The sequence below is a fragment of the Somniosus microcephalus genome, chromosome 4 (assembly GCF_052327205.1).
Source record: "Somniosus microcephalus isolate GS21.2 chromosome 4, FLI_Smic_1.0, whole genome shotgun sequence".
Taxonomy (NCBI): domain Eukaryota; kingdom Metazoa; phylum Chordata; class Chondrichthyes; order Squaliformes; family Somniosidae; genus Somniosus; species Somniosus microcephalus.
Window position 1 is genome coordinate 175914562 of NC_140990.1, and position 14494 is coordinate 175929055.

The following is a 14494-nucleotide window of genomic DNA, read 5'->3' on the forward strand; positions in this document are numbered from 1 at the left end:
GTTAGCCTAACATCTGTGGTTGGTAAAATGTTGGAGTCCATTATTAAGGAAGCAGTAACAGGACATTTGGATAAGCATAATTTAATCGGACAGAGTCAGCATGGTTTTATGAAGGGGAAGTCATGTTTGACAAATTTGCTCGAATTCTTTGAGGACGTAACAAACAGGGTGGATAAAGGGGAACCAGTGGATGTGGTGTATTTGGACTTCCAAAAGGCATTTGACAAGGTGCCACACAAAAGATTACTGCACAAGATAAAAAAATCACAGGATTGGGGGTAATATACTGGCATGGGTGGAAGATTGGCTATCTAACAGAAAACAGAGAGTTGGGATAAATGGTTCATTCTCGGGTTGGCAATCAGTAACTAGTGGTGTTCCGCAGGGGTCAGTGCTGGGACCCCAACTCTTTACAATCTATATTAACGATTTGGAGGAGGGGACCAAGTGCAACGTATCCATGTTTGCCGACGATACAAAGATGGGAGGGAAAGCAGTGAGTGAGGACATAAAAAACCTGCAAAAGGACATAGACAGGCTAAGTGAGTGGGCAGAAATGGCAGATGGAATATAATGTTGGAAAGTGTGAGGTTATGCACTTTGGCAGAAAAAAATCAAAGAGCAAGTTATTATCTAAATAGAAAGAAACTGCAAAGTGCTACAGTACAAAGGGCTCTGGGGGTCCTGGTGCATGAAACACAGAAGGTTAGTATGCAGGTACAGCAGGTGATCAGGAAGGCCAATGGAATCTTGGCTTTTATTGCAAGGGGGATGGAGTATAAAAGCAGGGAAGTCTTGCTTCAGTTATACAGGGTACTGGTGAGGCCACACCTGGAATATTGCGTACAGTTTTGGTTTCCATATTTAAGAAAAGATATACTTGCTCTCGAGGCAGTTCAGAGAAGGTTCACTCGGTTGATTCCGGAGATGAGGGGGTTGACTTATGAGGAAAGGTTGAGTAGGTTGGGCCTCTACTCATTGGAATTCAGAAGAATGAGAGGCGATCTTATCGAAACATATAAGATTGTGAGGGGGCTTGATCGGGTGGATGCGGTGAGGATGTTTCCACTGATGGGTGAAACTAGAACTAGGGGGCATAATCTTAGAATAAGGGGCTGCCGTTTCAAAACTCAGAGGGTAGTAAATCTATGGAATTTGCTACCTCAGAGAGCTGTGGAAGCTGCGACACTAAATACATTTAAAACGGAGATAGACAGTTTCCTAGCTGATAAGGGAATTAGGGGTTACGGGGAGCGGGCGCGAGTCTAGGTTCGGATGAGCCATGATCCTATTGAATGGCGGAGCAGGCCAGAGGGGCCGTATGGCCTACTCCTGCTCCTCCTTATGTTATGTTATGTTATGTTATTTGAAGAGAAGGCCCTCAAATCGGCAAGTTGTCCTTCGATAGGAACAGCTTCCACGTTTTCTACTGAAAGTTAAGCAACCTGGCAGTTTATTTAGGTTCAACTGATAAACCGAGTCACCGTTAAGTCCTGTGCCCAGGATTCACCATCGAGTCAAGTTCCTGACCTCAGGCTCTCAGATCTGCCAACCATAAGTATGCAGTTTCTCAATTAACAAAGGAAATAGGGGAAGGGGAAAATCCACCAGGACAACTAGAACATGTCCTGAACTAGCCATAAAAAGGATAAAAACTTGGGAGAAAACCCATACATAATGGACTCGAGTCTTCCCACTCCAACAGGTGTATGTACATTCAGCACCATCGTGGACACTAAACCGCCCCCACCCAAACCGGGAAAAAAAACTTCCTGTAATCTGTCAAGCTCCAAATGGATCTTCCGTCTACGCTTTACCCCCCCCCCTTTAATCCTAAATACCATCTTTACACAATATATTAATTGAACCAGCTCATTTTTTGCAAAGCTTTAATCTACACCTAACACGGCAATTGATGGTGGGAGTCCATTCCATACATCTGGCATTGCCTGGGACAGTTTGGACATCCCGTTTCGCACCCACGTGTCTCAGTTCACATCAACTCACCTGCCTCCATTATCATGTTCCTGCTTGTCCAAGTTATAGAATAACAAAGGCCTGGGTGTAAACCAACCTGCCGTCCTCAATCAGGGAATGAGAAAACATGTTATCAATGGAGAAATTGAGAATGCAAGACCCCTCCCAAGGTTGACGTTAATCCTCAATGGCGTGGCTGAGATGTGGCCTTTCTTTGCCCTTCTAATGATCAGGCTTTAAAGGTAAAATCCGGTCAGGGTGACGATGGTCTTAAGCATCACTGCCGCAAACGTCTTCCAATCAAGCAGACTAAAAGTCGCCACCAGTATAAATGTACGGTAATAGTTTAAATAGTGACATGGTGTATAGATTGAATACAATGTCAAGATTAGTTACAAGTGATTGGAAAGGTTAGGTAGCAAAACCCAGTGATAATGTTGCTGAAAGAGCAATTTTATTGTTATGATATTATATGGAGTTAGGTTACAGATCAGGCATGATCTGGGTTTGTCTCAATGTTACTGAGAACTTTGAGCTGGAGACAGTAAAGGGAGCTTTAGATCGAATGTAATGGGGAAAACGGTCCACTTCCCAACACATCTTTCACCGTGAGGAGCAGCGAGAATGGTCTGCTTCGGTTCCTATGTAATATTAAATGATTACCTGGGAGACTACAGCACAGAAATAGGCCATTCAGCCCAACTGGTCTATGCCAGTCAGTGTTCAAAGTCAGATTATCTGTCATACCAACTGCAGGGCCATCTTTCTGAAATTGTGTACTATTCTCACTGCTCCTCACGGTGAAAGATGTGTTGGGAAGTGGACCGTATTCCCCATTACATTCGATCTAAAGCTCCCTTCACTCTGTCGCCAGCTCAATGTTCTCATTAATATCAAGACAAACACCCCCTGAATATTACTGGCCCTGTGTGACTTGACAATCCAACTTGTGTGTGCCTTTCACCTCGGGAGTATAGATCAGTGGAAGGTGGGTGCTCACATTGTAAAAATAAAGCAAAAAGGCAAAAGGGAAATTTACAAAACGTTTTATTTAGGAATTGAAGTGACTCAGAAATCCCTCGTATTTTTGTAGTTACATCAATTATTACAATAAATATCAAATAATGCAAAACAAATGACAGACTTGGTGAAAACAACTGCATTCATTCTTTTCAGGGTAGTTCTAGGAGGTAAACCACAAGAACTGAGGCATCAATTAAATCTAGCCAGGTGTCAAAATAGGCCCCAAAAGTTTAATTTCTTGACCAGTGCCACTAGTAAACGAGGGAGGAGCACATCAGGTACCAAGTAGTAACTGTACAGTGGCAAGTCAAACTATCCATCTACTTGGACAAAATAAATGCCCCCCACCCCAAAAAAAACTTTAGTGCAAGAATTTCCCAGAGACTTTCTAAGGAAATGCAATGATGCAGATGGCGATGCGCAGGCTCGGCCAAGACTAACCGGTGACACTGCACACTCCCAGAGACCCGATCAAATCAGGAAAAAATACCCTCCTCTCCAGACTCGGTCTACTTCTGGACAAACCGGTCCAGGGACTGGCTCCAGAGAGTAGGGGCTAGGTGTTAGGACACGCTCTGTCCCTCGGTCACAGTTAGAACATCACACTAATCTTTGGTCAGCCTACAATCACAATCCTGCTTTACATATATCTATATATAAACAAAACATGCAAGCCAAATAGAAGCAACAATGGAGGCGTCAGGATACAAACTTAACTGAACGCAGAATAAATGAACGCTTCCTTCTCTCGCAGCCCTTCCTAAACCATGGGGGACCTCGGGGACCAGGCCGTATTTAAGGCAGAATCGTTCAGACTAAACAAGATGTGCCACCTTGAAGGCAGCGGAGCACGACCAGATCCTCAAATACAGCATCTAAACAAAAAGCCTGTTCTATTTACACCTGTGCTTCCCTCGCAGGAGTTTATACTCCATACCAAATACCTCACTTGCATGTGAACGCAAATTGTCACCAATTCCCATACCATAGAAGAACTGTATTTAAATACAGTACATACATCTACAAACCATGGGAGGGTGAAACAGTAGAGCTTTCAATAGCTGCTCATTTAGAGTTAAACAGGTACGTTTCTTTAAGTTAGTTCTCCCCTCACTTTGGGTGAATTTTTCTTAAACAGTATTACACGCTTGAGTCATCAATCGGTTACCTCGGCTCCGAGGAAACCCAGTGTGACCTGTCCGCTTAGAGAAGCTCTGGAACAACCACACCTAGCCCCACCAGTCACAAGCTTTAGATCAAGACCGCAGCAACTTTCCTTAGAAAGCCTGGTAGAAACTAGACACAAGGTACAATGGGGACTTGTGGAAGAGTCTGACTTGGTCATGTTTACACAGCGGGCAGGCACCACTACAATCAGAACACTTTGTTAAAGGTAATATCCAAAGGAATTCCACATTCTGTACTCGCATCAGCTCGGTGCCAAATCCGCTGTGGTACATTAACATGCATCAAGCAGCTTTTCCTCTCCTTCCTCCATCTCCCCCCGCCCCCCCCCCCCCCAAAAACACACCATGTCCCACCCACTGTGCTGCTGGCAGAAATCTGCAGCAACATGCCAACTCAACTACGCAACTGGGCTCAGGGTTCCCAGCTTGAGGGAGGTGCTCATATCCAGCTCACATATGCATATGCAAGCAGGTGAAAACAGGACCAGGCTAGGTCATGCCTGCTCCTAATCTAACCACTTCATGGAAGAAAGTGGATTGCAACTCCCTTTTTAAATAGATATAAATCCACACACATATATGCCTGAAATACATTGACTCGCATCAGAATGCAAGAGTGTTAAAGGTGGAATTAATTCCTCTTTAAACATGGGACCGATAGCTTGATGTGTTTCTAAACTAGCAAGTTTCATGTCATTACTGCGACCTCCTCTAATACACAATCGCAGATGGTCAGGAGTCCCTGGCTTTGTGCACCGTCCAACTCAACTGAGAACAGTGTACAGAATGCACTCCTAATCGGAGATTAGTGCATTATACGGTCCAGTTCGCTAAATAAACAAAATATATCTGCAAGCCACAAGCAGGAAATAAACCTAAAATCTTTGAGAACTGGAGGAATTTCAACAGCCAAAAAAAATACTTTAAAGCTTATTCGGCAAATTTTAAGTTTTAGATTTCCACAGGTTTCTCTATTCAGGATTACAAATTAACTTTTTTTTTTTTTTTTTAAAGTGCAATTTATTAATTTTTAAAAAAAAGTGCAAATCATGCCTGAAGTCAAAAGGATTAGTGCGATTTACTTATTTCATTGTTCGTTGACTGGAACCTGCACATTCTGAACCATTACTGGATGCAGAGTTTTTAATATCATGCACTGTGCAGCTTTTGAGTATTGAGATCAGCCCAAGATATTTTTCGATTTATAGTGTTGTGTCTATTCCAGGACAGTCTTGCAGCTTAAAAGTCTGGAAAGGAGCAACTGAAGGAGTTCTGCCCACAGACCGCACCCTACCTACCCTGCTTGTTTGGAGCCGGAACTATAACATTCTACTCCCGACAAAGATGGGTTCTGATTGGCCCGTATTTAGGAAAAACCAGTACCGCTCAGCCGTAGATGTTTTTTAAACTGTGGATTTGCAGATTATGGGTAACACTGTAAACATACACAAAACATTATTTAATTGAAAAAAGGAACACAAAAACTGTGCCCTGGGCAGGGTTGCCAACTCTCCAGGATTGTCTTGGAGTCTCCAGGAATCAAAGATTAGGAGAAAAATCATAAGAGCATTGAAAACGAAGTTTAAAAAAAAATTTCTTTGAACACTTTCATTTTTAACTTATAAAAATATCGGAGATAGGAAAACAGTTGCTTGACTGACGGTCAAGAATCATCCAATGGGGTAACAGAGTCTGATCGCCTTCCCGGAGGGTAGGCGGGGCACCGCGAGGGCGAACAATGGCGGCAGGTTGGTTGGAGTCGGGAGGTCAGGTGATGAAACCTCCTGGAAAATGTCCACCCCGAGTTGGCAACTCTAACCTTGTGGGTAGACAAGATTTGTCACCACTTCCCTTCAACCAAACCCCTTTCTCATCGGTCAACCCACAGGCTAATGGCAGGCTCCAGGGGGAGAGGGGTTCCAGATTACAGCGAAGCAACGGTAACGGACAATGTTTCCTAAAAAAAATCAGAACGTGTGTATGTGTGTGTGTAATATATATATATCTACATAAATAAAATAGAATCAATATGTACTGTGCCATTAATAACTTCAAAAAACCTATTAAAGTCTCACTATTCGAGACCATGACACCAGGCACCATACTTGGGTTGAAAAATCAGCTTGGACTATGTAAAGTTTCTCCACATTCCTTTTACTCTGCCATGTGGGTTTATTTTGTTTTTGAAACTGCAAAAACTTGAATGAAAGCACATGCTTTTTGGCTGTGGTGAAGTTCCCTCTGAATTTCACATCTGCATTTTGTAGATTTTCCTGTCAATTTCTGCCCCTACACTCTACACCTCAAAAACCCAACAAATAGAATCTATAGCTCCACCATTCAGCCCTGTGTTTTTCTAGCTAAGCCGTCCCTCCCACTGCACTCAAAACCCACAGGCCAAACGTACACAGTACGAGGGGGGAAAGAAAAAAAAATTGTAGCAACCCAAAGTAGAACCAGCTCAAATTCTACTTCCATTGTTAGTGAGTCCACCTGAGGTTTTCGCAGGCTATGGCAGATTGAAACTAAATTCAGCTGCTCGTCCCATATTACATTAGAATAGATTAGCATACAGAGCAAAAAATGGACATCTTAGGAGTTTATAAAAAGCAGTAACCTAACTGAACCAGTTTGCGTATACTTCGACAGTAAAGCTAGATTTACAACAGTAACTTGCCCCACTGCTCCCATTATATAGTTCCTAAGTCACTCCCAGATACACTTCATTTAATGCACATGGTTTTAACCGGAATGGTCTTCAGTCCCTCTTGTGTTGCCAAGGCTGCCTGTGTGGCAGTTGGCTGTGCACTGTGCGGTCTGATGCTCATACTGCAGCATCACTGGCAGTCATGAATTCAGAGTCAGGTGTACATCATATATTTGATTAGCTCAGCCCTTCAAGTCAGACATACTGCGATGGTTTTATGACCGATTGTAGTCCTGTCAAAAAAGATTGTGCAATATCTTGAGGCTGCGAGAGTTCCTATTTTCAGGCCAAAAAAGAGTCAAGTGTTGTTAAACAGGGTTCCAGAAAGCCCAAACCATCCCAAAGCATTTAATAAGGGTTATGAGGCGAAGTTACAAATTTAATTTATTATATGGAGAACGGGCGCAGAAGAAAAAGGATTATTTACATTTCTTTTCAAAATGATGCAGCAAAACAGGTTCTGGTGTGGTGACTGCCCTAAAAATGGTCAAAGTATTTGTGATTTAAAAACGCACGTCAGCTTGAAAGGTGGTGGTGCAGTGCGAGGAGTGGATGAATACAGCAAGGCTCACCTTGTATCGGGATTGCCAGGGATTCTTAATCAGCGGACTGATTCATAACCGTTTGACAGCACTGCAAGTGGCTGCTAAAACTGTGCTTCTCCCAGATAAACCGTTCTGGAATGTGCTTTAATACTTTTCTGTGCTCTACTGTCGAATGCCAGAAGCAAACAGCAAGATAATTCCCTAGGGAAAGAGGATGTGAGTCAAGGAATTGTGCTTAGCTTGGAGTTACTTTTGTCAATTAGTGTCAAGCTGCCACTGCAGCTCATGTGCCACTACCTCATTTTCATCGCTCCCTTTACAAACCCTCAAAACTCTCAGTCTTTTCATTTCACCTCTCTCCTTTGCCCTTCTCATTATTAATCAGTTCCCTTCATCTACCCTCTCACCTCTAAACTGTTCCATTTCTTTCTCCAGCTCAGTTTCCTTCTCTGCTCACTCACATACGCTCACCATCTTCAGACTTTCAGGAGCCTCGCAACAACATAAAAAAGCGAAACCCTTTCTTCCAGTTCAAATTGCTCAGGGGTGGTGGAGGGGGGTGGGGAACCCATTCAACTTCATCAGCCATCACTGTGCCGGTAAAACCAACTTGTTTTCAGTCTTCTCTTCGTTTAAGCTGCCCATTTTTGGTACTGGAATGCCAAGTCCACCAATCACACTGGGGAGGCTCTGGTTCCGCCTCAGGCCCCCCAACAGGGTGCTGCCAGTCCCCATGAACATCGCCGATTCCTGCCTGCTCTTGCACTTTTGGCTTTCAGCGTGCTCTGGAGCGTTCTGTGGGTTGACCGCTTGAGCAATTCCCATTCTTTGCAGCTTCTTGACCAAGTTCAGACTGAGGGGAGCGGAATCCGCATGGCTCCGCCCAGGCTTCAGACAGTACACCTCGTGGAGCAACGTTTCCGCGGGTCGTGAAGCGAGGAAGTTGTCGATGGCTCCCCGTGCGTCGAAGGGCAATGGCGACAGGCATGGGGAGCGGGAGGGAGAGTTTGGTGGGGTGCGGGGTATGGCTAATGTCTTGGGGCGAACCACGGGTGGACTTTTCGACAGGGGGCAATGATAAACTCCAGCGGAGATGCCACGATCATGCAGGAGTTTTGTCAGGCTGGTGGTGCTGCTCAGAGTGGTAGTCAACTCCCTCCTCTTCGTGAAGGATTCACCAATGCTTGTGCAGCAAGAAGCTATTGGAGTGCTTGGACTGGTGATCAAGTTGACGGAGGAGCGCTCTGTATTTGGCACTGGAGCATACATGAAGCTAAAATGAAGAACAGAGAGATAAAGTGAACAAGCTCTCATTGTCAAACATCCTTTAGATATATTTCACAGTACCGCCCTGTTCGCTAACCCATGAGAGGGCCACCCACAAGATCATCCATGTAAGTGTGGACAGTATGCGACACTGCCATCCGCGGTTATTTGGAGGAATCGTGGCAATCCAAGTTTTGGGTTTGTGTATTGAATTACCCACATGCCTAATTAAGTTTGTTTCCAAGTTTACAAGTGCTGGCACTTGAAAGAAAGAAAGAAAGGAAGAGAGAAAAAAGAAAAAAAAGGAGACTTGCAGTTAGAGCGCCTTTCACGACCTCAGGACATCCCAAAGCCCTTCACAGCGAATTAAGTACTTTTTTGAAGTGCAGTCACTATTGTAATGTAGGAAACACAGCAGCCAATTTGCACACAGCAAGGTCCCACAAACAGAAGTGTGATAATGACCAGGTTTAAAAAAAAATTAAAATTGATGTTGGGATAAATATTTGACAGGACACCAGGGAGAAGTGCCCTGTTCTTCTTTGAAATAGTGCTGTGGGATCTTCTACGTCCACCTGTGGCGCCAGATGGGGCCTCGGTTGAACATCTCACACCCAAAAGACAGCACCTCTGCCAGTGCAGCACTCCCTCAGCACTGCACTGGAGTGTTGGCCTAGATTATGTGCTCATGTTTCTGGAGTGGGACTTGACCCCATAACCTTCTGACTTGGAGACGAGCGTGCTACCACCAAGCCACGGCTGACACCCATTAGCATACGATAAGGCATTCCTAAGAAATTTCTTCGTCCACCATTTTAACAGGTTAACTCCTGTTAAAATAGAAATGTCACACAAAAATTTCACAAGTGCGGTAAAGTCATCGAATGCTATTATTGTGCAACTTGATTCACCACATAAAACCTTACAGGTTCAGTAAGGTTCTGAATCAGGAAGGCTAGCAGACATTTAGCCAAATATTTTAAATAAAGATGACTTCTCTAACCATTGTCTTCCAGTAATGACCCTATGTGCTTGCCTTTATTAAACAGAATTACACAGCATCTATAGCATTGAAACAGGCCATTTGGCCTAACTGGTCTATGCTGGTGTTTATGCTCCACACGAGCCTCCTCCCACCCTATTTCATCTCATCCTATCAATATATCCTTCTACAGTATTCTTTTCTCCTTCATGTGCTTATCTAGCTTCCCTTTAAATGCATCTATGCTATTTTCCTCAACTATTCCTTGTGGTAGCGAGTTCCACATTCTCACCACTCTCTGGGTAAAGGAGGTTATTAAGAAAACAAAATAATATAGTTAAAACATTATCAGGGGACAGGACAGCAGTGAGTTAGCCCACTGCCCTCTTCACACCTGAATACGGATTAAATTCAGATTCAATAGTAACTTTCAAAAAGGAATTGGATATATATTTGTAAAGGAAAAATTTGTAGGCCTATGGGGAAAGAGCAGGGGAGTGAAACTAATTGGATAGCTCTTTCGAAGAGCCGGCACAGGCACGATGGGCCGAATGGCCTCCTTCTGTGCTGTATGATTCTATGATCCTGGCAAATTTTCTCCTTTTATTCAATGTTCGTAGTGTCAAAATAGAATGCATTAAACAGGACAGGCGATTAATGGAGAGGACAGTTCTAAAGGAAAACAACACAGTGCAGGTTAACATCTCACCTGGTTGTGACTTGAGCGACGTCTGTGGGATGGAGAATCCGGCAGGTGGTGAAGGTGTAAGTAGAGTTGGTCTGTGACAGACATTTGCCTGGATTCCGCACTAAGAACAGAGAGAGAGAGACAATTTTGCACGCTAGCAATGGTGCTGATTTCAAACACAAATAGCATGGTTTGAACATTTCAATGACCCCATTTTCAAAATACATTCTCTTGGTCTCCCATCTGTGCCACACACCCACTTGCCAGGTGAGAGGTTGGCAGAGAGTCTGGCAACACCATGAATAAGCAGCTGCGAGGAGGGGCTAGAGTGGCCCAGGCTAAACAACTGCAGATTTTTCTTTCTGTAGGGAGTTACCTCACCTTCGATCCCAGAGTGCAATCGAGATAGTCAACAGAGCACACAGCAAAATCACTGGTTCAATCCCGCATTGCACCTCTCCATTGCACAACATGGTGTTATATTGATGGATTACTGGATGGGACATGAACAGATCCGAGCTTTGAGTTATGGTCCTTGTGCATAACATCTATCTGGGGCTGGATCCCAGTTACTCTTCATATTATAGTACTATTAGGTTTTAGCCTTTAGTTTGTTAAATAAGCAGAAAAGCTCCCTTTGTTCATCCACTAGAAGGGAGGTCTTGAAGATAAAGACCTGCCTGAGAAAGATCATATCTTAGATCTGGAAAATTAGGGACTGTGGGCAAGTAAAAAGAGCATGCTGCAAAGACAGAACATAATTAAATCAGTGTTGAATGATACTGAATTTAAAACGTGTAAATTGTCACGTAGAAGGGGTGATAAAAAGGTATAAAAAGTGGGAAATAACAACAGAAAACACTGGGAAAACTCAGCAGGCCAGGGCAGCATCCGTGGAGAGAGAAACTTGGACCTGTATCGCCGTTCCTTCACTGTCGCTGGGCCAAAATCCTGGAACTCCCTTCCTAACAGCATTGTGGGTGTACCTACACCATATGGACTGCAGCGGTTCAAGAAGGCGGCTCACCACCATCTTCTCAAGGGCAATTAGGGATGGGCACTAAATGCAGGCCTAGCCAGCGACGCCCACATCCCATCAATGAATAAAAAAAAACAAGAGTTAACGTTTCAGGTCGCGAACCTTTCATCAGAACTGGGAAAAAGCAGGAAAAGGAATAGATTTTAAAGCAAGTTAGGGGCTGGGAAAAGCAGGAGGCGATGAAAGAACAAAAGGAAAGATCAGTGATAGGATAGAAAGCAGGAGAGATAAAGAGCTATTGAGAGACATTAAGAGATATTTAAGGCAAGAGGAGGTGGTAATGGGACAGGTTAAGGAACAAAAGGATGGCTCTAGATGAATTGCGCTGGCAGAATAAAGGACAGCTGCCATGTGGAAGGGAAGAAAAAAGTGTGGATAAAAAAAATTAAAAATATATATGTGATAGGGGCCGAGGTTATAGAAACATAGAAGACAGGAGCAGGAGTAGGCCATTCGGCCCTTCGAGCCTGCTCCGCCATTCAATGAGATCATGGCTGATCATCCAAATTCAGTACCCTGTCCCTGCCTTCTCCCCATATCCCTTTATCCTCAAGAAATATATCCAATTCTTTCTTGAATATATTTAATGAACTGGCCTCCACCGCCCTCTGTGGCAGAGAATTCCACAGGTTCACCACTCTCTGGGTGAAGAACTTCCTCCTCATTTCAGTCCTAAATGGCTTACCCCTTATCCTATGACCCCTGGTTCTGGACTCCCCGGCCATCAGAAACATCCTTCCTGCATCTCGTCTGTCCAGACCTGACAGAATTTTATAGGTTTCGATGAGATCCCCTCTCAATCTTCTAAACTCCAGTGAGTATAAGCCCAATCGACACAATCTCTCCTCATACGTCATTCCTGCCATCTCAGGTATCAGCCTGGTGAATCTTTGCTGCACTCCCTCCATGGCAAGAACGTCCTTCCTCAGGTAAGGTGACCAAAACTGCACACAATACTCAAGGTGCGGTCTCACCAAGGCCCTGTACAACTGTAGCAAGACATCCTTGTTCCTGTACTCGAACCCTCTCGCTACGAAGGCCAACATACCATTTGCCTTCTTAACCGCCTGGTGCACCTGCATGCTTACCTTCAGCGACTGGTGCACAATAACACCCAGGTCTTTTTGCACTTCTCCTTCTCCCAATCTATTGCCATTCAAATAATAATCTGCCTTCCTGTTTTTGCCACCAAAGTGGATAACCTCAGATTTATCCACATTATAGTGCATTTGCCATGTTTCTGCCCAATCACCCAACCTGTCCAAATCGTACTGGAGTTTCACGACATCCTTCTCACAGCTTACTCTGAAATTGTTGAACTCTATTGGGTCCAGAGGGCTGTAGAGTGCCTAATCGAAAGATGAGGTGCTGTTCCTCAAGCTTACGCTGAGCTTCATTGGAACAATGCAAGAGGCCAAGGACGGTGAGGTCTGAGTGGGAATGGAGCGGTGAATTAAAGTGACAGGCCACCGGGAGCTCGGGGTCCCCCTTACGGACTGAATGCTGTGCGGAACACTTCCAGTCACCCAATCTGCGTTTGGTCTCCCCAATGTAGAGGAGACCACATCGTGAGCAGCGAATACAGTATACTAAATTGCAGGAAGTACAAGTAAATCGCTGTTTCACCTGGAAGGGGTGTTTGGGGCCCTGGACAGTGGGAAGGGGGAGGTATAAGGGCATGTGTTGCATCACCTGTGTTTGCATGGGAAGGTGCCGGGCGAAGGGGAAGGGGTGCTGGGGGTGGTAGAGGAGTGGACTAGGGTGTTGCAGAGGGAGCGGTCCCTGCGGAATGCTGAAAGGGGAGGTGAGGGGAAGATGCATTTGGTGGTGGGATCACGCTGGCGGTGGCAGAAAATGATCCGTTGAATGTGGAGGCTGGTGGGGTGAAAGGTGAGGACAAGGGGAACTCTATCGTGGTTCCGGGAGGGAGGGGAAGGGGTGAGGGCAGAAGTGCGGGAGATAGAACGGACACGGTTGAGGGCCGTGTCAACCACAGTAGAGGGGAATCCTCGGTTGAGGAAAAAGGAAGACATGTCCGAAGCACTGGTATGGAAGGTGGCATCGTCAGAGCAGATGCGGCGGAGACGGAGAAACTGGGAGAATGGAATAGAGTCCTTACAGGAGGCGGGGTGGGAGGAAGTGTAGTCCAGGTAGCTGTGGGAGTCAGTGGGCTTGTAGTGAATGTTTGTCAATAACCTATCCCCAGAGATGGAGACGGAGAAGTCGAGAAAGGGAAGGGAAGAGTCGGAGATGGACCATGTGAAGGTGAGGGAAGGTGGAAATTGGAAGCAAAGTGAATGAAATTTTCTAGTTCAGGGCAAGAGCAGGAGACGGCACCGATACAGTCATCAATGTACCGGAAAAAAAAAAAGTGAGGGAGGAGACCCGAGTATGACTGGAACAAAGAGTGTTTCACATATCCCATGAAAAGGCAGGCATAGCTAGGACCCATGCGGGTACCCATAGCAACACCTTTGATTTGGAGGAAATGAGTGGAGTCAAAGGAGAAGTTGTTCAATGTGAGAACAAGTTCAGCCAGGCGGAGGAGGGTGGTGGTGGATGGGGACTGGTTGGGCCTCTGTTCAAGGAAAAAGCGGAGCACCCTCAGGCCATCCTGGTGGGGGATGGAGGTGTCGAGGAATTGTACGTCCAGTGAAAAGGGGGCGGTTGGGGCCGGGAAACTGGCAACTGTTAAAGTGGCGGAGGGCGTTGGAAGAGTCGCGGATGTAGGTGGGAAGAGACTGGACAAGGGGAGAAAAAAGAGTTGAGATAGGAAGAGATCAGTTCCGTGGAGCAAGAACAGGCTGAAACGATGGGTCTACCAGGGAAGTCCTGTTTGTGGATCTTGGGAAGGAGGTAGAAGCGGGCTGTGCGGGGTTGGGGAACTATGAGGTTGGCAGCCTTGGGGAGGGGGGGTGTGGGGGGGGGGGAAAAGAGATCTCCAGAGGAGATGAGGTCAGTGACAGTCTTGGAAACGGTGGCTTGACGTTTGGTAGTGGGGTCATGGTCCAGGTGGAGGTAGGAAGTGGTGTCGGAGAGTTGGTGGTGTTGGAACAGATACTTAAGGAGGAAGTAACATG

The 14494-nt window shown here is 45.3% G+C and overlaps 1 protein-coding gene across 5 annotated transcripts in view; it reads right to left on the reverse strand.

Moving 5' to 3' along the window:
* Positions 1–3007: 3007 nt before the first annotated feature.
* Positions 3008–14494, reverse strand: part of trak2 (trafficking protein, kinesin binding 2) — a 149313-nt gene continuing 137826 nt past the window's right edge. For all 5 annotated transcript variants that reach the window (XM_085985489.1, XM_085985490.1, XM_085985491.1 and 2 more), the window contains 2 exons: positions 10397–10496; positions 3008–8712 (listed from right to left, as the gene is read on the reverse strand). In XM_085985489.1, the coding sequence (XP_085841615.1) occupies positions 8028–8712; positions 10397–10496 (785 nt within the window). In that variant the 3' untranslated portion in view covers positions 3008–8027. The remainder of the gene's footprint in view (positions 8713–10396; positions 10497–14494) is intronic.